This window comes from Erigeron canadensis, chromosome 6, assembly GCF_010389155.1.
Source record: "Erigeron canadensis isolate Cc75 chromosome 6, C_canadensis_v1, whole genome shotgun sequence".
NCBI lineage: Eukaryota > Viridiplantae > Streptophyta > Magnoliopsida > Asterales > Asteraceae > Erigeron > Erigeron canadensis.
In genome coordinates, this window is record NC_057766.1 from 37,005,970 (window position 1) to 37,030,660 (window position 24,691).

The 24,691-nt window shown below is 33.8% G+C and overlaps 1 protein-coding gene, 1 non-coding gene and 2 pseudogenes across 3 annotated transcripts; 2 read left to right on the forward strand and 2 right to left on the reverse strand.

Annotated features, from left to right (window-relative positions):
• Positions 1-574: 574 nt before the first annotated feature.
• LOC122603185 (protein IQ-DOMAIN 2-like) lies at positions 575-4,590 on the reverse strand. Of its 2 annotated transcripts, XM_043775824.1 has the most exons (7): positions 4,568-4,590; positions 4,348-4,441; positions 3,254-3,351; positions 2,855-3,160; positions 1,983-2,204; positions 1,582-1,701; positions 575-1,477 (listed from the first exon to the last, which is right to left on the reverse strand). In XM_043775824.1, exons 3-7 carry the CDS (start codon positions 3,326-3,328, stop codon positions 824-826), a joined length of 1,377 nt encoding a protein of 458 aa, XP_043631759.1. In that variant the 5' UTR covers positions 3,329-3,351; positions 4,348-4,441; positions 4,568-4,590; the 3' UTR covers positions 575-823. The 2 variants fall into 2 exon arrangements, with proteins under 2 accessions (XP_043631759.1, XP_043631758.1); XM_043775823.1 differs by lacking the exon at positions 4,568-4,590 and having other exon boundaries at positions 4,348-4,523.
• A 7,096-nt stretch (positions 4,591-11,686) lies between these two features.
• LOC122606322 lies at positions 11,687-14,327 on the reverse strand (annotated as a pseudogene).
• A 160-nt stretch (positions 14,328-14,487) lies between these two features.
• LOC122605800 lies at positions 14,488-16,023 on the forward strand (annotated as a pseudogene).
• Positions 16,024-16,201: 178 nt separating this feature from the next.
• TRNAP-AGG lies at positions 16,202-16,273 on the forward strand. Its single transcript has one exon. It is a non-coding gene; the product is annotated as a tRNA-Pro (tRNA).
• Positions 16,274-24,691: the final 8,418 nt, after the last annotated feature.

The following is a 24,691-nucleotide window of genomic DNA, read 5'->3' on the forward strand; positions in this document are numbered from 1 at the left end:
CACACAGACACAAACACACATCTTTAGCACAAAGGAACGCAGCTGGTTTGCCCTACACTTTGGTGATAAGAATCTAGTGCAAACACTATCAATAACATACGATACAAGAAATGGGTAATGTCTTGTGATTATTCATTCTGCACGATGTATAACGCTGGTAAAAGTTCCATTGGGTGTATGACATATTGCCAGTGTCACCAAAAGAACCATGATGTGTTAAAGTCACGATTGAAGCCAAAGAAAATCATACACCTTAAAACATACAGAAAATGGGAGAAAAGAAAAAAGAAAAGAGGATTATTGGATTAATACAAGTATATTAAGTATAAAGTTTGCGTGGGGATCCGGGAAGCCAAGGTCATGCTATGTCTAGATGTGATGGTCATGCAGTGATAGGAAACAAAATTATAAAATGCTTAAACTAACACATAGAATCAGACAGAACTCATATACGCTAAACCCTAACTTATGTTCTATATTACAAAACTGTGTTTATAGAAGAAAATGAAGATAAGCATCTATAAAAGAAAATGAAGATCACCAATATTTATATTCCATGATTTGTAGTCAGATATTTATCATAATAATAGAAGGAACCAAAGAAATTATGACAATTAATATCCATACACACAGACACAAACAAAAAGAGAATTTTTTTTAGCACAAATATTAAACCTTTCACCCCTCTCAATCAAAGAACTAAAAAAATCACAACAAATAATTATTTTTTTCTTTCTTTCATTTTTTTTCTTAATTTAGTTATAAATTTTACTAAATAATGCACAATAATATATTTTTTGTCTCACTTGTTTAAAGAATACAGTCAACTCACCACACCAGGATTGACGTTCTGCTCCCTACCAATGGCAATGCTGCTTCCTACCTTGGGAGGACCCGAATGACGCCTTGGCCTGGCCGGTGAAGCCGGAAAAGAAAGCCGCTTTTTAGCATTCAAGCCCGATCCTTTTTCAGGAGTGGTCCCATCATTGATCTCCACTGGGCCCAACGGGCTCTGTCCCCGTGATTTGGCCTTGGCTGACTTCGTAGGTGCCATGTAACTAGGCACCGATGGAGAGCTAGCCAAACTCTCGTCATCTCTCACTGAAGACCCGGCGATGCTATGCCTTCTATTTTTCTCTGACTGCACACTGAAGACACTCTTCGAGTCCTCATCTGGGCTAGGCCCGAATCCCCTTGGGCTTTGAGTTGGCTTGAATTTCCGTGACCCCAGTGGGACACTCCCCTTTGCCTGAGGAGTTGATGGTGTGGAATTGAGTTGGTGACGGGCATATGACTTGGCAATTTCACTCCCAGTGATATTGATACCACCTCTAACGGATGCATTATCATTTCCCTCACCCCGTGGTTCAAATGGCCGAGCCGCCATGTATCTTTCTAACCAACTCCAACCCCATTGTGGGTTCGTGGGATCCATGAAAAGCAAGTTCGTTGTCCTAGATGACTTCTTCCATGGTTGCTGTTACAAAATCAAAATTCATTCACATTTTTTTTGTCTTAAGTCTTAACTATGTGATATGTCGGTCATAAATGAGTGTAGCCAAAAAGATGACAAATGTGTACCTGGTGAGAAAATGAATATGCCATCGCCCTTTCTCTTCTCATAGTAGCCTCATATTTGCTTAATAACTTAGCTTCAATCTCTTCTTTTGACTGCAAACTATCATTCCATTCTTCTCCCATCTGTTTAACATGATAATAAAATATAAGACGCAATGAGACTTAGCCTTATACTTAAAGAAAATGATAGCTTATTACATGCATAAAAACTAGTACTTTTACATCAAAAACCCTAACGGCTAACGCTGAATTCTCACATAACAAAGTACAAGTTTTAATGCACCCAAATAGTTTATGCTGACAGCCCTAAGGTTGTCATTAACAAAACCCTATACTTAATAGCAGTAGTTCCACAGAGTACAAATTGCAAAACATGGATTCTCAAATGTATGATGAAAACAAACCTGCAAGCTTTCGATTTCTTTAGCCCGTTTCTGAAGGAGCTGTTTTTGAAGTGCCTGGTTCTCCTCCGACATCCTTATTCTCCTAGAGTTGATTTGAGACTGCACACGTGACAAATTTTGCATGCATTTGAGTGTGTTTGTTGTTTGTCGTTTAACAGCAGGCCCTTCCACCAGTGTTTTCAATCTGACAAGCCCTCTTAATGCTCTCAAAGCCCTCCTTGCCTACAAACATGAATCGGCAAATATTAACTCGGGACGTAGACAAATATAATGCACTCATATAGTCATATCCTTATCAGCTATTATCAACTGCAGATATATAAATACACCGATCTTCTTAAGATACTAACCCAGTCATTTAGAGGGCATGTGTCTTCTGACACCAGATATGTGATTTTGAATAAATCTAATCACACAAACATATGTAATAATGTGGTTGATTTTACTGATTAAAGGTGTCAATTCGATAAAGTGACTATTCTAATCATGCAAGAAACCATTACATAAAGTGACTAATAGTTGAAATATTCATGAAAAAAGGATACACCTGTTCTGAGACGGGAGGAAAAGACTCTAATATTGGTTATAAATAGTAATAAGAACTTTTATATAACCATCACTAATTGCTTTTGCTGCATTCAGCATACAAAAGATTATCCAAAATTGACTAGACAACCTGATTTCAAACATAACCACTTTATTTAAACATTAGAAACTAATTGTTCCGGTCCTCCTGAACTAGAGATAGCAAATTCGCAATAATCAGATAATCAGTTTTGAAGCGCGTGTCCAAACACCACCTTATATTTTAGTACACATAGGTAAACAGATTCCTTGAAGTGGAGATGAATTTTGATGCAAGATTAACATACCAAGTACCCACGAAAAGCCGTTTGGATTCTAATAGCAGCTGTTTCCTCCTTTGATTTCCCCGAATACCGAGTCAACTCAGCAAGTCTAACAGACTCTGCAGCAGCCTGAGCAGCGGCGGCAGCTGCCTGAGCTGCAGCAGCGGCAGCAACTGCTACGGAATATGCATGTTTCGTCTGCTCATCCTCCACTTCAATCGGTTTCACTTCTTCTGGTGGTGGAAGCTGATGAGAACTGACAGGTTCAACAACTGGAGCAATGGGTGGTTCGAAGAATTTTTCCTCCACATAAGTATTTTTCTTCGATTTCTATAATCAAATAACAAAAATATAAATACAACAACTTTAGTACTACTTTGACCCACAAAAGAGGACAATGATTTGATCATGCTTGTCTCAAACCTGGCTTCTCTTTTCCTTGGAGCTCGGGCTCAAAGCCTTTTTAATAGAAGATATCCAATTTCCTTTTCTCCCCATTACTGTATCATCCACTAATTAACCTGTACATCATCAAACATAACATAATTCGAACGAGATACTTCAACATTTGAGGCCAAACATCACTTTCTGACTTTATCCTGTTATTAAAGACTGCTGTTTTGATTAATGTTAATTAAAGACTCATCAATGACATTTTAATATTAAAGTAACGTACGCAGTTCATTAATGTAGAGGCACGAAATATAATTACCAGAGAAGATACCAGACAGAACACACGAAAATACATAGCACAACAATTGAGAATATGAAATCAAGGAAGAGAATACTTTTATGCAATAAATGCGTAACATATCATGTTCATAAGATGCTAACGATTTCACTTATGCTAAAAAGGTTCCAAGACACGTTACTTCTTTTTCCAATCAAAATGGCTCGCGAAATCAGCTTTTACCTCACGTCGTCGTTTCATTCCGTGTCTACACTGTACTTATGTACATGTACATTTATATCAAATTTTCTTGATTCATTGAAAATTTATACATCTAGAAAGATAAAAATCCCTAGTGTACATATCAAAATTGATTAAATTTATTTTGAAGACTCAGAATTCATAGCAATTTAAAGCTTTAACAAACTAATGTTCTCAAATGTTAATAAATAGTAAAAACCTTTAATTTCCCCAAAACCCGAGAAATTTGGCTATACCTTCATCTTAATCTAAAAGGAACAATCAGACAGATAAAAGACTACAACTTTTCAAAAAATGAAAGATCTTAAGTCATAACAATTATTCAATACTCATACCAATTTATTAGAAACATCAAAATTTCAATAAAAAAACTATAAATATACAACATGAGCTCAAATTACACTTAAAACTATAAACAAACAACATTATCCATATAATTCAGCAATGCCCAGATGATCACAGAACCTAAACATCAATAAATTGAATAAATTAAGATAAAGAACTCATATTTATGATAAAGATCCAAAAACCCAGATCAAAAACTAAGATTATGAGCTTAAACAAGACTAAAACTGGAAAAACTCACCACTAAGTTAATAAAGTTTGAATCTTTAAGGGCTTGTTATTATTCTTCTCCTTGTAAGTTGTACAGTGTTATCAAAAGATATGACTTTTGGCTTCTATACAAACAGAAAAACAAAAAATATATATATATAAAAAGGTTCTGTAAGTGAAAAAGAAAGAAAAACAGATCTTAAGAAGAAGAAGTGTTCAAACAAAGATATTGAAGGGGAAGAATAAGTAACAGCTGGTTTTGCTCGGATAGACGACCCCACTTTTGGAGCAGATCAGTTTTCTTGAATTTTTATATGTTTTTTCTTTTGGTTATTATTAGTATTATTAAATCTTTTTTCCTCGGAGGTAATTATCGATTTTTGAATATTATATTTGACTTCATTATTTTTTATTCGAGTTGTATAAATTATTGTAGGGCATGTTAATAATAACTTATAAGTATGGTGATTTTTTAAAGGTTTTTGTAGATACAAATATCTTTTGAGTTATAAAGTCAATAAACAATGATCAAATTATCAATAAATTATTTGTTGTTATCTTTTGAGATGAAGATGGAGTTTTAATGAGTTTTCACACAAGTTTGTTAAATATTAAAATAGTAATAGATTTAATATTAATACTTTGTATTCATATATTTGATATTAATAATTTGTGTTTATATGACAACTTATAATAAAAAAAGAAGAGTTTAATGAACATTAGTTCTCTATAAAACCCCTCTCCCTTCATCCTATTTATAATCTTTCAAGCATTGCAATTCTTTTTCACTCCTTAATACCAATCATCCGTTTATCCATTTTCTCTCTAAAACACACACATATACAAAGGTTCACTCACATTTACATATCTTTACATATAATCATGAATTTTATTGTTTTACATGTGGTATCAGAGTATAATCAGTGGTTTTGAGCGATCCATGATTGATTGTGTCTCGATTTGGCTGAAATTCATGACTTTTATCCCGCTTTTCACATTTGCGGATCAATTAGCGTTTATTCACTGTTCATCGTATCTTTTCACCTAAATCTCACTATTTCGTTGTTTTTGTTCTTTATTTCCTAGTTAATTTCGTTCATTCTACCTTCTAGTTACTTAATGTTCCCCTTTTCATCCCAAAATCATCAAAAAGATAGCTCAAATTGTCATTTTCCCTTCGTTTGTGAGATTTGCGGAACGAGTTCAAGATCTGTGGATCAAGTCTAGATTTGCGGATCGTACTAAAAGACAAAAGTTAGTGGGGGACAATATCGTACATTGTACTGCCGAAAAGGAATATTTTCTGACATTTTCGAATCATGTGCCTGCCACTTAATTTCCTTTGTCCTTATCCTCTTTTGTCATATTTCCTTTTTGTCCTTATCATCCAGTTACCTTTCTTAATTATAAATCCATATTTATTACAAGTCTTCAATATGAGTTTCTCTATTTTCGGATCTCTTGTTCTTTTAAGTTTAGGTTCATGGTTGTGATTTCCCAATCCGAGTTTCACATTCTCGGATCCTATTTTTCCTTATTTACTCTCATAGAAAGGTTATTTTGTACCTGTGAAGTTTTTGATCCGAGTTTCTCACATTCTCTGATCGTGTGTGGTTATTGTTAAGTTGTGTGTGGTGTTAAGTATTCGATCCGAAATTCACATTCTCATATAACTTTCTCCTTATACATTTTTACTTAAAAGTTACTTTGATTCTCGTAAGTGTGTGATCCGAAATTCTCATTTTCAAATCCCTTTTCCTTATACCTACCAACCTATGGAAGGGAAACTTTGAAATTTCTAAGTATACGATTCGAGTTTCTCAATCTCGGATCCTTTGTTGAAGTTGTGTGGTGTTAAGTATTGGATCCGAGTTTCACATTTTTGGATCACCTCTTTCCTCATAACATTTCAAGGAAAGGTCACTTTGATCCTACTAAGTACTCGATCCGAGTTTCTCATTCTCGGATCCTTTAAAGTTGTTTGTTGTGTTTAAGTGTTTGAACCGCATTTCTCATTTATGGATCTTATCTCCTCATACATTCTCACATAAAGGAACCCTTGAATCTCCTAAGTGTTCGATTCGAGTTTCTACATTTTCGGATCATATTTAATATTTATCTATCAAGTTGGTTGGAGTGTGTGGTGGTCAAGTTTTTGATCCGAGTTTCACAATCTCGGATCTTTTTCTTTTTCATAATCTTCGATCCGAGTTTCTCATTCTCGGATTACTCTTTCTTCATACAATTTTATGCAAAGGATACTTTGAACCTGTTAAGTGTTGGACCCGAGTTTCACAGCGGATCATATTTAATATTTATCTATCAAGTTGGCTGGAGTGTGTGGTGGTCAAGTTTTCGATCCCAGTTTCACAATCTCGGATCTTTTTCTTTTTCATAATCTTCGATTCTAGTTTTTCTGATCCGAGTTTCTCTTTCTCGGATCACTCTTTCCTCATACAATTTTATGCAAAGGATACTTTGAACCTGTTAAGTGTTGGACCCGAGTTTCACATTTTCGGATATTTAACTATCTAGTAAGAAGCTGTATGTGGTACTAAGGGGGTGTTTGGTTCACGGAATTCATAGGAATTCAATGGAATTGGAATTTAAATTCCATTCTTGAACATGTTTGGTTGGGCAATATGATGGAATTGGAATCTTAAACTTTCCAACAAATTCCTTAAAACATTGAATTTGGAATTCCATCCATATACCTAAGGAATGTTTTAGATTCCAATGGAATTCATCTATGTTTACTATAATACCCTCTCATAACTAAACACCAAAGTAAATGAAAACCTGATTAAGTGTCGGATATTGACCTCCATCGCCACCCACCACCACCGTGTCTAAGCTCTTAGCGCCGCCACTGCTTGTGGTTCTAGCCACCGCCGTTCCTTGAGATTTCCGACAGTCACTTGTTTATTATTTCCGACCGCTATTTTATTACAACACTATGATTCATGGTTGTTGAATTTGGAACAATTAAATCTTTGTTGGATTTGTTCAAATATAATTTTGGGATATTGAAAAAGACGGTGGTTGTTGGGAAAAACTAAAATGAAAAGGGGAAAGAATGTAGGGGAAAGAAAGTGCACAGATGAAACGATTTGGGGGAGAGATGGAAGTGAGCTATCTAAATTATTGGTGGTTGTTGGATTATTATTATTATTATTATAATGAAAATACAAAAGATTAATAAAGGGTAATCTTGTCATTTGTCATGGATTAACTTTGAATTCCTTTAACTGAATTTTGTCAACCAAACACATAATATATTTTAAAACTTTCATATTCCAATTCCATCAAATTCCAATTCCTTTGACAGATTCCAATTTCTTCAAAAACATTATGTGAATTAAACTGCCCCTAAGTGTTTGATCCGAATTTCACATTTTCGGATCTTCTTTTCTCATACGTTTTTAACAGAAAGAAACCTTTGAATTTGTTAAGTGTACGATCCGAGTTTCTGCATTTTCGGATTCATTAGTATGGTAAAACTAATTTGATTTAAGATTTTTCAAGTTTTTATAAAATCGTTAACTATTTTATCTTAAACATAAAACGTCCTTGGGTAATCTTGCAATTCAACTAAATGGAGATGATGGAGTCATCTATGAATTTTCACACAAGTTTCCATTCATCATGTCATATAAACCAATCTTTTAGTCTACAACACTTTATATAAGTTCAACTAGCTCAGAATACACAACAATTCAAAATTATTTCTTATCTTTATTATCATATCAAATTATCAATACTTTGTTTCCAACATTGGAAGCCAAATTCCTATCATATCAAGAATCGATTGCGTGTTTTTCACTGGTTATCTAAATATTTTATTTAGAGTCATTCAAGATTAATCTTTCTATAAATTAAAAAATTTAAATATATTTATGCATAGTTATAGAAAATTATTAGTTTTCACAAACATACAATTTCTTTTTTGAATAGACAACTTAATTGACAAAGTAAGTTAATTATGCGAAAATAGTTGACACGTAGGTCCCTTGATCATTTTTTCCACATTGCTTATTGAATCACATCTAATATGTCAATTTGTTTGGTAATCCATATGATTATTAATCTTTAAAGTGTTTCTACTTTCTAGCCTCACACCTTTTGCTTCTTCTTTTATTTTACAAGTCTAATGTTTAGTCATAAACTTTTTTTTAATATTAGTTAGTCATGTAATCGATAACATATTCATTTGAATCGTAGCTATATCCGGATAAATATATCTATAGAATTGTTCTAGATTCTAAAGAGATACCATTTGTAGGTGAAGAGTAGGAGGCACGCATTTGTTTTGGCATTTTTGGACATTGTCAGGGCCCGGAAGAAAGGGAGACAGGGGAATATTTTATTTTCAAACATAAAAACAAATATTTTTTCAATCTGTAACAAAATGTAATTTCATATAGCCGTTGTGAACTTGTGATATGAAAAAATGATGATAATGACACCTATATAAAACTAAAAGTCATTGTACTTGATTTTGTTTGTTTTAAAAAATCGAAGTAAATGTTCGTCTTCTTCTTTAAAACAAACTTTGGACTTAACTAATTTTAGTTTTTTACCTTTTAGTTGTTAGTAATAAAAGAAAAATAATACGAGTAATAAAAAAAGGCTACATATGTAAGTACTCCTTAATAATTTAAGAGTTAAGTCACTGGATGACCATCGTACTTTCTTTCTTGTACATGGTTGCTCATCAAACCAGAAAACTAAGCTGTATGACCAACATACTTTTTAAATTTGTACACGGTTGACCAAAAGTTGACCGGTTGACCGATGATAGCCGGTTAAACGTATATACTTTTAGGGTTAAGTCAATGAATGACCATCGTACTTTCCTTCTTGTACATGATTGCCCATCAAACTAGAAAACTAAGCTGTATGACCAACATACTTTTCAAATTTGTACACGGTTGACCAAAAGTTTACCTTTTTACCAGTTACATTATTTTTGGATGACGTGGCAATGAAGTGGATTCTTTTTAACGATGACTTGGATTCCTAATCAGCAATTATGTGTATAAAAACGTATTCCTAATTTGTATAATAATAATAATAATAATAATAATAATAATAATAATAATAATAATAATAATAATAATGATAATAATAATCCCCCAGTCCCATTTTATTTTTCATGTTGACTAACTTTGACCATAAATAACTTTGTTTGTACTATATAATAGTTGATGGAACTTATATGAATAAAAAATACATTAAAAACTCAATCCATTCATATATTTTATATCAATTGTTACATGACACAAACAAAGTTATTTACGGTCAAAGTTAGTCAACATGACAATTAAAATGGGACGGAGGGAGTAATATATTGAATTAACACTAGCAGCTTCTGGGCAGAAGAAGCAGACTCTAAAAAAGTTAACCAAACATAAATTTTCATATATTGAAAATGAATTCATACATGCTCATATATTGAAAACGAATTCATTTCACTAATTGTCAAATAAATCTAGGGTTTTCAAAACCCCCAATTCCAAACTAAATTCAATACAAATAAATCTGTTATACATGCAACAAATCTAGAAATTTATTTCCTAATTCCAAACTAGGGTTTTCAAAACCCCCAAATCCAAACTAAATTCAAATACATGTATAAATTTTGGTCAACCGGTCAACTTTAGATCAACCGTGTACAAATTTGAAAAGTATGTTGGTCATACAGCTTATTTTCTGGTTTGATGGGCAACCATGTACAAGAAGCAAGTACGATGGTCATCCAGTGATTTTTCAAATTGCGACGTCATTGCCACATCATCAAAAAAATGTAACCGGTAAAAAGATAAACTTTTGGTCAACCGTGTACAAATTTGAAAAGTATGTTGGTCATACAGCTTAGTTTTCTGGTTTGATGGGCAACCATGTACAAGAAGGAAAATATGATGGTCATCCAGTGACTTAACCCATAATTTAATTGTTGAGTTTTGTTCTTATAAAATTTTAGCCATGTCTATATCTATAATATCTTATAAAGCATTTTGCCCTTTTTTAAAATCTCAAAAGTTGTTTTGAACTACCTAAATTACCTTTCTTCTTTATTCACTAATTTAAACATCTCTATCTAATATACCTATAATACCTTTAAATCTCAACCACTAATTTTTTTCTCTCTCTTCAAATTTCAATCACTTATTTTTTTTTCTCTCCTCCATAAAGCATTATATTCCTCTAGTTTATTCAAAATCTTTTATCTCATAAACTGTATATCGATAAATTATAAAAATTGTATGAGTGTTCTTAAAACTTTATGCTCTTTCATTAGAGTGTCATTCGATATACTTTCAACGAATTTTTAAATCCGAGATCGGAGACCGTATGACTAAGACATTTGGCTATCACACTCTATAACTTATCACCTCCTATGACCTATTATCCCACCATCTTACCGCCGCATTACGCGAGTACTATTGGTCGTTATTGGTGGTTAATGACAACTTGTGATATCACCTACAAATGAAGAGGGTAGGAAAAATGCTGGTATTTTTGCAATTTGCTATAAAAAACATTAAAGGATAGCAAGGGCCAAATAATTTGATCAAACATTAACATGGTTCATCATGCTATATTAATTCCACACTATGCTTATTTGTGGACAACCGATCGTTCGATATTTAAATATAATTTTGGACAGTCTAAAACTTTCATCATGTTTTTGACATAAAATACTCCATACCAAACAAATCTTGTTGGTGCCTCCATTATGTTCAGAAACAGATGCAAACAGGCAAATTCTTATCTGTAACAGCTTATTGTATGTGAATTTCAGTATGGATAATAATACAATTAACAATTTACCTTCGATTCACATTCACCGAGTAAATTGTTATATATAAAAATAATCATAACTTACAAACAATTATCAATAATGTTCACAATTAACAGGAAATCAATAATCTTGATACATAAAGCATGCTACAGCTATATAGCCTATAGTCATTAGCAACCCACCTCCTAAACCAATAATACCTTATTGTTTGAAATGATTAATTTAATTTTAAACCAACCAAACATAAAAAATTATTTTCGTTTTGAAGATCAACTATAAATCATACAAATCACAAATACAATTCTCAAACCAATATACAAACACCATCATAATCATAATTTCTGATTGTTTATAATGACAAACACATAAAAGCAACAATAATCATTTAAGATATTATAATAGTTAAAAAATGATAAATTTATTACTAAGTTAGCTCTGCATTTATGTTGATCATGGGTAGATAGTTTAGTAATTTTAATATATCCATGTGCTATGCTTGTTAGTAAATATATAGATATCAAGAATCTCATCACATTTCACATGATATCTGTAAAAACATCAAGTATATCCTAAAAAACACAATTTTATTTATTCTTCAAGTTCAAAACTAAAGACTCGATCACAATGAAAATAAAAACCATAGCTTGTGCCACCGTCTGTCAAGAACCCAGGTATGAACCCGAAAGCGCAACAGAACCACCGTTCCTAAGAACAACGGTAAAAGATGGCAGCAAGAAGAACGATAACACATGACATGACAAAACATAAACAAACATAATAACACGATAATAAAGTTCATAAAAGTTTCGGTTCATTTCTTCTTTACTGCAGCCTTGGTGATCTTGGCACCAGTTGGGTCCTTTTTGTCCACACTCTTGATCACACCAACAGCCACAGTTTGGCGCATATCCCTCACAGCAAAACGGCCCAGAGGAGGATACTCAGCAAACGTCTCCACCACCATAGGCTTGGTTGGAACCATCTTCACCATGCCAGCATCACCATTCTTCAAAAACTTCGGCTCCTTCTCAATCTCCTTACCAGACCTTCGGTCAATCTTGGTCTGCAGCTCAGCAAACTTAACAGCAATGTGGGAAGTGTGGCAATCGAGAACTGGTGCATAGCCATTCCCAATTTGGCCCGGGTGGTTCATGATAATGACCTGAGAGGTAAAACTTGCAGCACCCTTTGCTGGATCTTCCTTAGAGTTTGAAGCAACATAACCACGTTTAAGATCCTTCACAGCAACATTCTTCACATTGAACCCGACATTATCGCCTGGCAACGCTTCTTGTAGTGCCTCATGATGCATTTCAACTGACTTCACTTCAGTGGTTAGACCAGTTGGTCCAAAAGTGACAACCATACCAGGCCTGATTATACCTGTTTCAACACGACCCACAGGCACAGTTCCAATGCCACCGATTTTGTAGACGTCCTGCAATGGGAGACGAAGTGGCTTGTCTGATGGTCTCTTTGGTTCATTAAGGTTGTCAAGCGCTTCAAGCAGAGTCGGTCCCTTGTACCAGTCCAAATTGGTAGACCTCTCAATCATGTTATCTCCCTCAAAACCCGAAATTGGGACAAATGGAATTTTGTCCGGATTGTACCCAACCTTCTTGATGTATGATGACACTTCCTTAACAATTTCATCATACCTAGATTTTTAGTATTTGGGCGTGGTAGCATCCATCTGCAAAAAAAACAACAACATAATTTTAGATATTATAATGCTATCAAAGTGCAAGAATAAAACAGAATTGTTACTGTTATGGATCATACTTTGTTGCAACAACAGATCATTTGCTTGACACCAAGGGTAAAAGCAAGCAAAGCGTGCTCACGGGTCTGGCCATCTTTGGAAATACCGGCTTCAAAACCACCAGTGGTGGAGTCGATAATGAGAACAGCACAATCAGCTTGAGAAGTTCCAGTAATCATGTTCTTGATAAAGTCACGGTGTCCAGGAGCATCAATGACGGTGCAGTAGTACTTGGTGGTTTCAAACTTCCACAGAGCGATATCAATTGTGATACCACGTTCACGCTCAGCCTTGAGTTTGTCCAGCACCCAAGCATACTTGAAAGAACGCTTGTTCATCTCAGCTGCTTCTTTCTCGAACCTCTCGATCACACGCTTGTCAATGCCTCCAAGCTTGTAGATCAAGTGACCAGTAGTGGTCGACTTTCCAGAGTCGACATGGCCAATGACAACAATGCTAATGTGAACCTTTTCCTTACCCATGATTAAAAGCTGCAAAACTAAAAACATTGTCAGACCATCTTATGAAATCCAGAGCTACAAAATCGACATATATCCTTGTGTTAATATATCAAGGCAAACAACAATGCTAAAACAAGATTACTAAATACTAACTAATCATGCCATATAAATAATTACCAGTGTAGATCTACATATATATTGGTATTCACCTCTTAATTAGTTGAGACATAAAATTAATGGGTGATTCAGAGAAGGTTGACATAATAAGAAGATGATATCAGTATAGTTACAAATCTCAAAAAAGAGCATATATCATGTCAAAAAGGATATTAAGCAGATTTGTTATAAAAAGTAACGAAACACAGTCATTGTTGGTACAATTTACTGCATCAATTGTAAGGGTCAAACGGGTCATGCATAGTAATGTTATGACGGTCGATGAATGTAGTGTTTAAATGTCTTCTATTTCTATGTAAATTACTAAAACTAACCTGTTTGATTAGAGCAAAGTTACTATATTAATGATAAAAAAAAAAGTATAGCACTATTACTTCGGCCGGGTAAACAAAATATATGCAAACTAATCACTAATGTCATTTAGTACATCTAAATTTATTTATTTTTGAAAGATATTTAACTACATCTAACTGATTTTTATACAGTATAAGCAATCCAAACAGTTAGACGATCAATAAAAAGCTGAGCCCTAATACAACCCGTTTAACAAACAGGTGAACCCGAAACACAATTATAATTGAGATTTATGTGATCAGATAATAAACTGCCTAAACATATATACAGTGTTAACAATGATAAAAAAAAAAAAAATTAACAAAACACGATTAACTAAAATAAAAAAACAACTACAACAGACAGAATAGATACAAACAGACGGACAAGTCCTCTTAGATTAGAATTAGAATGGAACCTTGGATTTATTGAAATTCAGAAACGCTACAAGTGTCTGGAGAGTGCGGGTTGGATGGATGCTTTTTATGATTTATTTTCAAGGTATTTATACCCGCTTTACAGTTTCTACGTAGGTCAGGGTTTTTGTTTCAACCGTAGGATTGGCATTCATCTAACGTTGTATATTGGTCTGCCTACTTGATCGCCACGTCTTCTAACGTAGATTTCCAAATAAGTCCCTCATAAACTTGGCCACCAAGTTTTATTATTTCTCACGTTATCTCCCTGACTAATTTCAATACGAAATTTTCTAGGGTCTCACTTGTGAGTATCTCTTTAATTTTTCAAAATAGAAAAAATATATTTTTCTAATAATATCCCACATGACACATAGAGAAACTCTATTCTATGTGGTTGTTAGCCGTATGACTATAGTTAGCCAAATTATTATATAATAAATCATAATTACATTTTTATTTCGTTTGTTCTATATTAAATATCCAGTTTAATAAGTTTTTCAAAAAACCCCAACCCATTTGGTGATGTATGAGATTTTACATTTGTGATTAGTTTGTGTTTGCTCCCCATGTGTTCGACGAAATGCCTAAAAGAATGTTCTCCTTTACCTTCAACCCAAATGCATGTGCTATATAATAGTTTCTATACTGACCCAATGTGTGTACTAATTAATTTTTTTTTGCAGATCAAAACTGTTTCTTACCAAATATTATCTCGTAGCTCTTTGGTCGTGGGACGTTTTCGCTACTTGGACGTGTGTTGTGCATTGTGGATAACAGAATGGCTATGTGTGTGTTCACCGCTTGTAACATGAAACACCAATCAGTACCTAATTCGGGTCCCCAATTTCGAGGGTCCAAATACACCGGTCAGTCCATAAGACCGCTCCCTGTTCACATACTAACAGTTGGCAAGACTAGATCCCCAGGAGTTCAGTTAATAGTCAAGGACTACATGGACAAGCTTAAACCTTATTGCCCAGTTCATGACCTTAAAATACGATCCAACCCCAAGAATTCAAGTGACGCGAGGGTCCAGATTGAAAATGAAGAAATGGGGGTTTATGAATTTCATAAAGCCGGATGATTGGGTGGTGATGTTGGATGAGAATGGGAAGGATTTAACATCAGAAGAAGTTGCGGATTTGATTGGAGATGCCGGAAATAAAGTAAATGGTTCAAGATTGGTGTTTTGTATCGGAGGGGCGTATGGGCATGGGATGAAACTAAGGGAGAGAGCTAATGTGAAGCTAAAGTTGTCGTCTTTAGTACTTAATCATGAGATTGCATTGGTGGTACTTGTTGAGCAACTTTATAGAGCTTGGACTATTCTCAAGGGTCAAAAATACCATCACTAGAAGCAGATCTTGTTCGCGATTATATTTCATCTACCGCAACCAGAAGATGGAGTTTTTGTTGTTTCACAGTGAATTTATAGTTGGCCCTTATGAATTAAACTTAGGACCTCTAAGGTATCTTAAGCAACAACTAGGACTAGGTATAGTATATGTCTTGTTTCTGATTCTACTGTGTAACTTGTAATGCATAATTTGGGTAGAAAAGGATTATGATTAATGGCCAATGGATAAGCTGCACACATACATCAGCTCCTTGCATTTTCATAGTAACAACCTTCGGAAAGTTTTAAGTAATGTGTCCGAAGTTTGAAATTTGTAAGACACAACATCGTTGTGGTTATCGATCATGAAACCATAAAAAGATTAATGTTATAAAAGGTAGAGATTTTTGTCAACATTATGTTTTCTGTATGTCTTTCTGATCACAATTTCTATCATTATAGAACTACATAACAACAGAATAATAATTTTAAGATAGTAAAACTAAGAGAAAATAAAAGGATTACAAGTTAACGTAAGTAATATAAAGATGAATAGTATATATAGTCGGTATGAAAAGAGTTATCATCAAACGGGCATTTGGTCTAGTGGTATGATTCTCGCTTAGGGTGCGAGAGGTCCCGAGTTCAATTCTCGGAATGCCCCTAAATTTTTAATTTTTTAACCAGTTAGGATTTAGGGATACTAGTTCAGCAAACTTTCTGATGACACTCAACTGTCAACATTTTGACTCATAAGTTGGCATCTCAGGATAAGTCGGCATAGTTAAGCAATAAGGGAAATGTAGGTTCTGATGACCCTTGATAACCAAATAAGTTATAATTATGCATGGCCGTCATGTGAATTTGTGTGACAATGTGACCTAGACACAAGGTCGGCTCAGTGAACACGAGATGCTCCAAAATTTATTTAATATTGTTATGTTATGTGAAAATGATCATGACTCATAAGGATCTTAGTGTAGAAAAAAGGAAAAGAAAAAAAGAATTAAGGACCATATCACATTATGGGCCTATTCCATCCACTAAGAAAAAAAGAACTCGCGGATTTAGAGATTTTATAGAATAAAAGGGTTTCGGCCCAATCATTGAAAAGTCCGTTACACAAAACTATAACTTAACTAGTTAACCAGATACTTTCCTACTAAATTACATAGTTCCCAAGAAAAGTTCGTTTGAACCTTCAAAACCAATTTATTTCTTTCGTCCCGGTTCCACTCTTGAACGGATAAAAATGTAACGAATTGATATTTTTTTCCATTGTTAGTTAATCAAATGGATTGATCCAATATATTTCTCATCAAGCCCTCATTCTGTTTTGGTCAGAATTAATCTATCTACGATGGTTAGCCATCTAGGGGAGAGCAATATCTTGTTTCAACTCATCTAATCCAAAATCTAAACCAAATTTTAAACAGATTAAAACCAAACCATTTTGAAGCCGGTTTGAATTTTAACCGAAACATTATTATCTTTAATAATATAGAGTTCCCAAAAGGAATGAAGAAAAGTTGAGGTTAACTTATGGAAAACGACTCAACAGTAAGTATGATCTGTAACTTGATATTATTACAACTGAAGTTTTGTTGCATTATTTATGCTCAATGATGGAGGTCTGAATTCTGAAGAGAATATATTGTCAATGCAATTTTTTTTTTTTTTTGTAGATGGTGACCTTGTGGGACCATTATTTTATATGATATATATATAAGTATACACATACATATCCAGTATAGTTTCCACACTTGGGTCAGGATGTGTTTAAGTTTGTGTTTTCTTCTCCTTGGAGTGTTTCTCATTGCCTTGTTCAAAATCATGACATGTGCATAATATAATCATATTCTTATTATTATCTGTTATTCAAAGTATATTATTGTGTAGTGGCCATCCCTCCAATAATTTCATCTTGTTATATCTTATATCTATGATTATATATAAATATATGAATGATATACAATATTTACATACACATCACTGAGCTCTATTAATATACTTCGATTATACAAATTACTTTTGTCTAGTTAAGGGGCGCCGGGTATGTATTGTTGAGTTAAGACCGTGAACCAAAATGTAATTAAGGCGTTGCCAGTGAACCAACCACGGGCAACTAAATACCGATTTGAGTAAGCCGGCGCGCCATTTAATAAGTTTCACCTAGGAGTGACTCGGTCAAGATATATATATATATATATATATTCACACACATATGAGTTCAGAGGTAAACACCTTAACCTCTAGAGACAGAATTCAGATTTCGATTCTCATCCCATACAAAGGTCGGGGGTCATTGGTAAACCTGGAAGCATCCTCTTAATCTAGGTAGAAGTAAGGTCCATCTACATCTAATCTCCCCCATGCATACAATGTCGAGTTATTTGGGCTCAAGACTTGTAAAAGACGTCAATGGGTAGTTCCTTTCTTTGTCTATATATATATATTATTGGGTTATATAACTATTATCAAATCAAATCACAAAGCACGCAGCGAAATATAAATTCTATGTAGTTAATTAATTAACCAAGAGAGAAAACGTGTACCTTAAATTGGAGAGAATAAAGTAAGACTCTTTATAATAAGGTTTAAAATTAAACCTCTCTACGATCGCACACACAACGTTAGAATGTAGGTATGCTAGTACTTGATCACGAACCGAACAACCTTTGTTAACCACCGTTAATATCAAACGAACCAAAACCCGAAGCCAAGAGCAAGAGAGAAGGAGAGATTTTTAGGGTTTTAGAAAACCTTAAGAATTGTGTGTAGAAAACAATTAACTTAGGCCTTTATTTATAAGATTAGGTTTACTTGATGACCAAGTTTAGGGTTTGTGAAGCCCTTTCCTTCTCCTAGTTCGACCCCCCCTCCCCCTTTAGAATATTCTAGAGGGTTTCCTAATTGTTTCCTAATTACAACTCTCCTTCGTTAAGTCCATTAATTAAGTACCGTTAACTATTAACCCTTTTAACGAACGATCGTTTCGTGATCTAATTAATTAATAAATTACATTTGATATATTAATCAATTATATTTACATTCGTGTTGAACGTGTGACCCCGTAGGCTTAAATAAATTTTCGGACATACGTTCATTTTACGTGATCATATTCTAACATATATGAGGGTGGGTCGATATCTTATGTTACAATTTGTATTTCATTTTATCAAGAGTTTGTTACATATACTTACATAATGCAAACAATATTAGATTATCTGTTCAATTAGTAGTTCATTAGATTCGTCATTGGTCTATACATAATCAATTTCAAAGCACTCAACTAGTGGGTAGTAACTACTCCATATTAGTTATAGATTTACTTATGATAGATATATTTGGCAAAAATAGATATAGATCATTTTTAATAAAATTTAAAGCCAGATATATTCAAACAAAAACGTGATAGAAGTTTATTGTTTAAAACTAAAAGATAAAGTTCATAAAAAACTTTTGAAATTCTTTTGCAAAACATGCCCGATATTGATATACGATGAGAACATGGGTCGTAAAATGAAATCATACTATTTGGAAACTGATGAGAATGATTGTCGTAAGCTGAAAATTGAAATCATGATATTCATATGTTCCTCGTAAATAACTCATTTATCTTATACAGTGTGACAACACCTTTAATTAAGGGGAATTCCTAATTAAGGTGGACATATCTCCCATGGGTAGGTGTTAGTTTTGAATATTTGTAGTTACAATGTTGAAGGTCAAAAATATATTTCTAAAACAATTATTTGAAATCCTAGTTAGATGACTTAGATCGCAGATATCTGAATCAATAAGAAACTCATTGATTTGTATTTTTATTTTACTTATTTAAGTGTTAAATTTTCTGTTGTAAGTTGTTAAAAAATATGTACGAAATTTCCTTTTACATATGCATTGTCTAATTTAATTAAGGGATATTTATATGTGGTTATATGTGAACAAAAACTGAAGATGTATCATTACATATACCCGTTTTTATTGTAGTACTACAACCCGGCCATTTAGTAATTCAATCTTACTAACCGTTAAAAAATTAACAAAATTAGGTCTAAAGAGATATTATAAAAGAAAATGTTAAATATAGTCATATATATATATGAGTTGTAATTAAAATATATACAATTTTTACCTTTCATATTAAAAACTCACCCCATAATTTTATGATAAGTGTGTAACTATTTTGTGAAAGAGGTTAGGCTATCAGGAATGTGGCGGAATCCCCTCCTTCTCGCCCAAAACACCAATCCTCCTAGCCGATTGCGCCCCTCCCCCTTCTGGCGGAATAAATCCCTCGCCCAAATTTTTTCTTCTTCCAAGGCAAAGAGCCGTTGAACGGCTAGTTTATTTAAAAAAAAAAGTCTTTTACCTTTTATTTTTACTTTACCCACTATATATATACATACTACACCATTTTTGATTTCTTGTCTTTTCTTATTTTTCTTCTTCTCTTTTCTTTACATTTTTTACAATGTTTCCTAATAATAATAATAATAACTTTAACCCTTTTAATAATAATAATAATCGTTATGTCCGTCTTAACAATCAAAATCAACAAAACGTCAACGATCCTAATATGCTATCAAACGCGATGTTGTTCCAATTGATCCAACAAATGGGTTCTACGCCACCACAAATGTCGGGTTTTACACCATTCTATGCGCCACGACAAGATGGTTTATACGGTATTGGTGGGATTACGCCATCACAAAACACGCTGGGTTCATTTTTTGGTAACTTTTATATTGTATTGTACTTTATATATCTATATTGTACATGTCTTTTTTTTATATAATATTATGTCTTTCTTTATTTTTTGGTAACTATTTATATTTATATTGTACATATGTCTTTTTTTTAATATAATATTATGTCTTTCTTTATTTTTAGGTAACTTTTTATATTTATACATATGTCTTTATTTTTATATAATATTATGTCTTTCTTTATTTTTTGGTAACTTTTTATATTAATACATATGTCTTTATTTTTATAAATAGATCGACAATAAGTTATCGACACTCCATCTCTAAGACTATCACCGTGAAGACCACCATCACCAAGGCCTGTTTCCCCCGATGTTGAAATTGTTCAAGAAACTCAACCCGTAACTCAACCCGAAAACCAAGCCGGCGGTTCAAAGCCCAAGAAGCGTTCACACAAGAAGAAGGCCCCCGACGAAGTGAGGTCGAGAGCTCCCTCGATTCCATGGTCAAGGGAGGAAGAAATGGCGTTATGCACGACTTGGTTATCGGTTACCAAAGACCCGGAGGAAAGGTGTTATTTTTTTCGGTAATATAGATATATATTATTTTTTCGGTTATATATATATATATATTATTTTTTCGGTTATATATATATATTTATATAATTTTTTTCGGTTATATATATATAATTTTTTTCGGTTATATATATATTATTTTTTTCACTTATATATATATTTATATTATTTTTTTCGATTATATATATATATTTATACATACATATATATATATATATTTCGGTTATATATATATTTTTTTTCCCAAACCAACTGGGTTGGATTAGTGGTTGGAGCTCATGCCTCTGGAAACAGAGGTCATGGGTTCGATCCTCATGCCCAGCAAGGCTGGAGGTCCTTTTCTACCTATGGTAGAACCTGTAAGCAGCCTCTCTATCTTTTTGTAAGAGTAAGGCTGTCTACATATCAACCTCCCCCATACACCGTCAAAGATGGTATTGGGACCCAAAACCCATGGAAGACGGCATTGGGAGTTACTTATATATTTTTTCCCCAGTTTTATATAAAAACTATAAACAAATACGCATTTTTTTATTAGCTAACTATCAAAAGGAGAAGACGTATTGGTTGAGGATAACGGATGGTTTGAGAACACTTTTAAAGAAGCTGAAAGATTACCGTGACGCGGAAGGTGTTAGTGCAAAAGGGAGATTGGACTAAAGAGGCTTGAATCGAAGAATGCTCAACTCAAGCTAGCACAGTTGAAAGTGTTGAGCACCGACTGCGGTTATCTTAATGAAGAAGATAGATCAATTATGGATAAGGCGGAAGAAGAATATAGAGAGAAGTATCGTTAGTCGCAGTTTATTTATGTGTTGGACTTTATTATGTTTAATTTTAGTTTGTTTAAGTATTTTTATGTAATGAACTTTATTTTTAAATTATGTGGGATATTTTAAATATGGATGTGTTATATTTTGGAGTAAAAAAGTTAGAAAGAATAAGTAAAAAATAAAAAATAAAATAAAATGGTAGGAGAAACATGGATGCCACATGGCATATATCTCCCCACCCCTAAATATGTTTAACTCCCCCCTTTTCTCACCAAAACTCTCTTGCATACGTAGCGCCACATGGCTTTTATCCCCTCCTCTTCAACTAGCCCGACTCTTTTTAGCCTTATTTGGCAAGGCTTTGAGAGATTTTAGGAGCTTAAAAGCCCCACACTCCTTTATAAAAGCCCCTCATTTTATGAAAATTTGTCTAAAATTGGTTGAAAAATAAAAGCCATAACTTCTAATCTCAGCTTCAAACTCCAAAATTAACCCTACGTCATCATCACCCTAATTTGAAACTTTTATATCAAACATACATCTTAAATGTAACTTTAAAGACCGTATTTAGCAAATTTTAATTGTAAAATACCGCCGACAGCTCCATGCCAAGTTAGGCAGGACATGTTGAAATTTAGATTCTATTATATTGTTACACTATATTGTAACTAATCTATCAATCAGTTTAGCATTAATAAAATCAACTTGCTATATATGGATGTAATAAAAAGTTCCGATCACGTGTAGAGAAATAAAGTTTTATTCCTAAGACGACACAATTGCTGTGTATCTTTGTATATATCCCGTCAATTTTAAAATATTATATGATTTTCTCCAATAAAAACAAGGTTTGTATATGGCTGACAAGTTTAGACAAATTAGGTAGTTGTGAGTTTTTATCCCCTTCCATTTCAACAGACTAAGTAGATAGCGTGCGGCAACAATAATGATAGCGGTGTGGTGGTAGAAGTGACAAGTAGTGGTGAGGGAATTGGCAGCGGTAATGACGAGGAATAGTATACGTTATTGATATATATGTAATGAGGTAAAATAAAAGGGTAGATTTTTAAGGGAAATGCTAAATACAGCCCTAAGGGCTGTATTTAACGTGCATAAAAAATCTTGTATCTTCCATATTAAAAGTTCGCCTCCTGATTTTCATGGTAAATGTACAAACAATTTATGCACCTTAAACACAGCCTTAAGGGCTATATTTAGCAAACCTCTATTATTAAAGCATTTGATCAAATTGGGTGGAAATTATAACATATAATGTAACTAAAAGGATGTTTAAATTCAAACGAGTATACGATCAAAATGCAAATGTTAAAATCTTATATAATTTATATAGGCTAAGATAAACTATATATAACTCAAATATAAGATAAACTATTAATAACAACTACAAATAGGCTAAGATAAACCATAAAATATAAGAGTGTTAGGGCATAAGGAGTGGGTTGGAGGGCTGCAACGGGTTGGGCTGAAACCAGCGAGTACACCACTCCGAGTGTTGGCGGGTTGGACTGGAGGGTTAGGCGAAGGTATCACAAACCGGTTGCCATAAAATCAATTTGTGAGGGGGAGCGTGCCATATGAACGTTAGGGTGGGTCCCTTTTAACAAAGAAAAGAGCCATTTTTCAGCTTCAAATTAAATATATATATCTATACTCTTTATTAAAGATTATACACCCCTCTCAAAATGAAAAGAGTTACCAAAATGTCACATGCGAAATTATCAAAATATCCTTAATAAACACCCCACCATGAAAGGGTTTTTATAAATTACCAAATTTGCCCTTAATGAATTAATTTACATCCTAAGCTCTTATCTTGCTAATTTACATTCTAAGTCCTAATCTTATAAAATAGTTCTATTATATTAACATCAACTTACACCACTCGACACCAATTGTCGATTTCATCACCACGCGTCACCAACCCCACTATACCGTCGTCGTCGTTACCGCTGACGCATTGCGCGGGTACCATGCTCGTATATATATATATAGGGGAAAGATAATTTGAGACCAACTAAAAAAAGTTTAAAAAAGGACCATTGATTTTCGTAACTTACACACCACCATCATCATCTACTACGATATACAAGACTTTTTTGTAAAAACACTAAGACTTTTCAGCGACGGGCCCACAGAAAAATCATGTGTAACTTACACATGATTTTTCTGTGGGCCCGTCGCCGGAAAGTCTTAGTGTTTTTACAAAAAAGTCTTGTATATCGTAGTAGATGATGATGGTGTACAAAAATCAATGGTCCTAGTTGGTCCTAAAATAAGAGGTGGTCTCAAAATATCTCACCCATATATATATATATATATATATCCCCTTTTTACCTTTATTTAAACAACTATTCTTCCTTTTCAATCATCACAACAACATAATCAAAAACACACACACACACACTTTCACATACAATCTAGAAAAAATGTCTAGTTCATCTTCAACCAACCATCCTCCCGCCTATGCTTCCCGACTTATCCACGGGTAGTCCGTTTTTATTTTTTCAAGACGTTTTAGCAGAGGTGGAAGAGTTAGAAGAATCGGGTTGCTCTAGTGACACACGCACTTACATTGAATGACACCGGGAAGAAGCTCATGAATAACTAATGCGTGATTACTTCGCGGAACCGCCAAAGTTCGGTGAACGCTTCTTTTGTCATCGTTATCGCATGAGTAAAAGGTTGTTTTTAAAGATTGTTGGTGACATTGAAGCTTAATACCCGTATTTTCAACAGCATACGGACACAAGGAATAGACAAGGTTTCTCGCCGATACAAAAATGCACGTCGGCAATCAAGCAACTCTCGACCGGTGAACCATCGGATAACTTCGATGAGCATTTATGCATGGCCGATCGCACGTCACGTGAATGTCTTATCAACTTTTGTGATGCGGTCATTAATATATATGGGTGCAAGGTCTTATGTAGGACGACGTCCCATGACATAGCTATGATCCAACAGACGCATGAAGCGTGACATCATCTTCCCGGGATGCCTG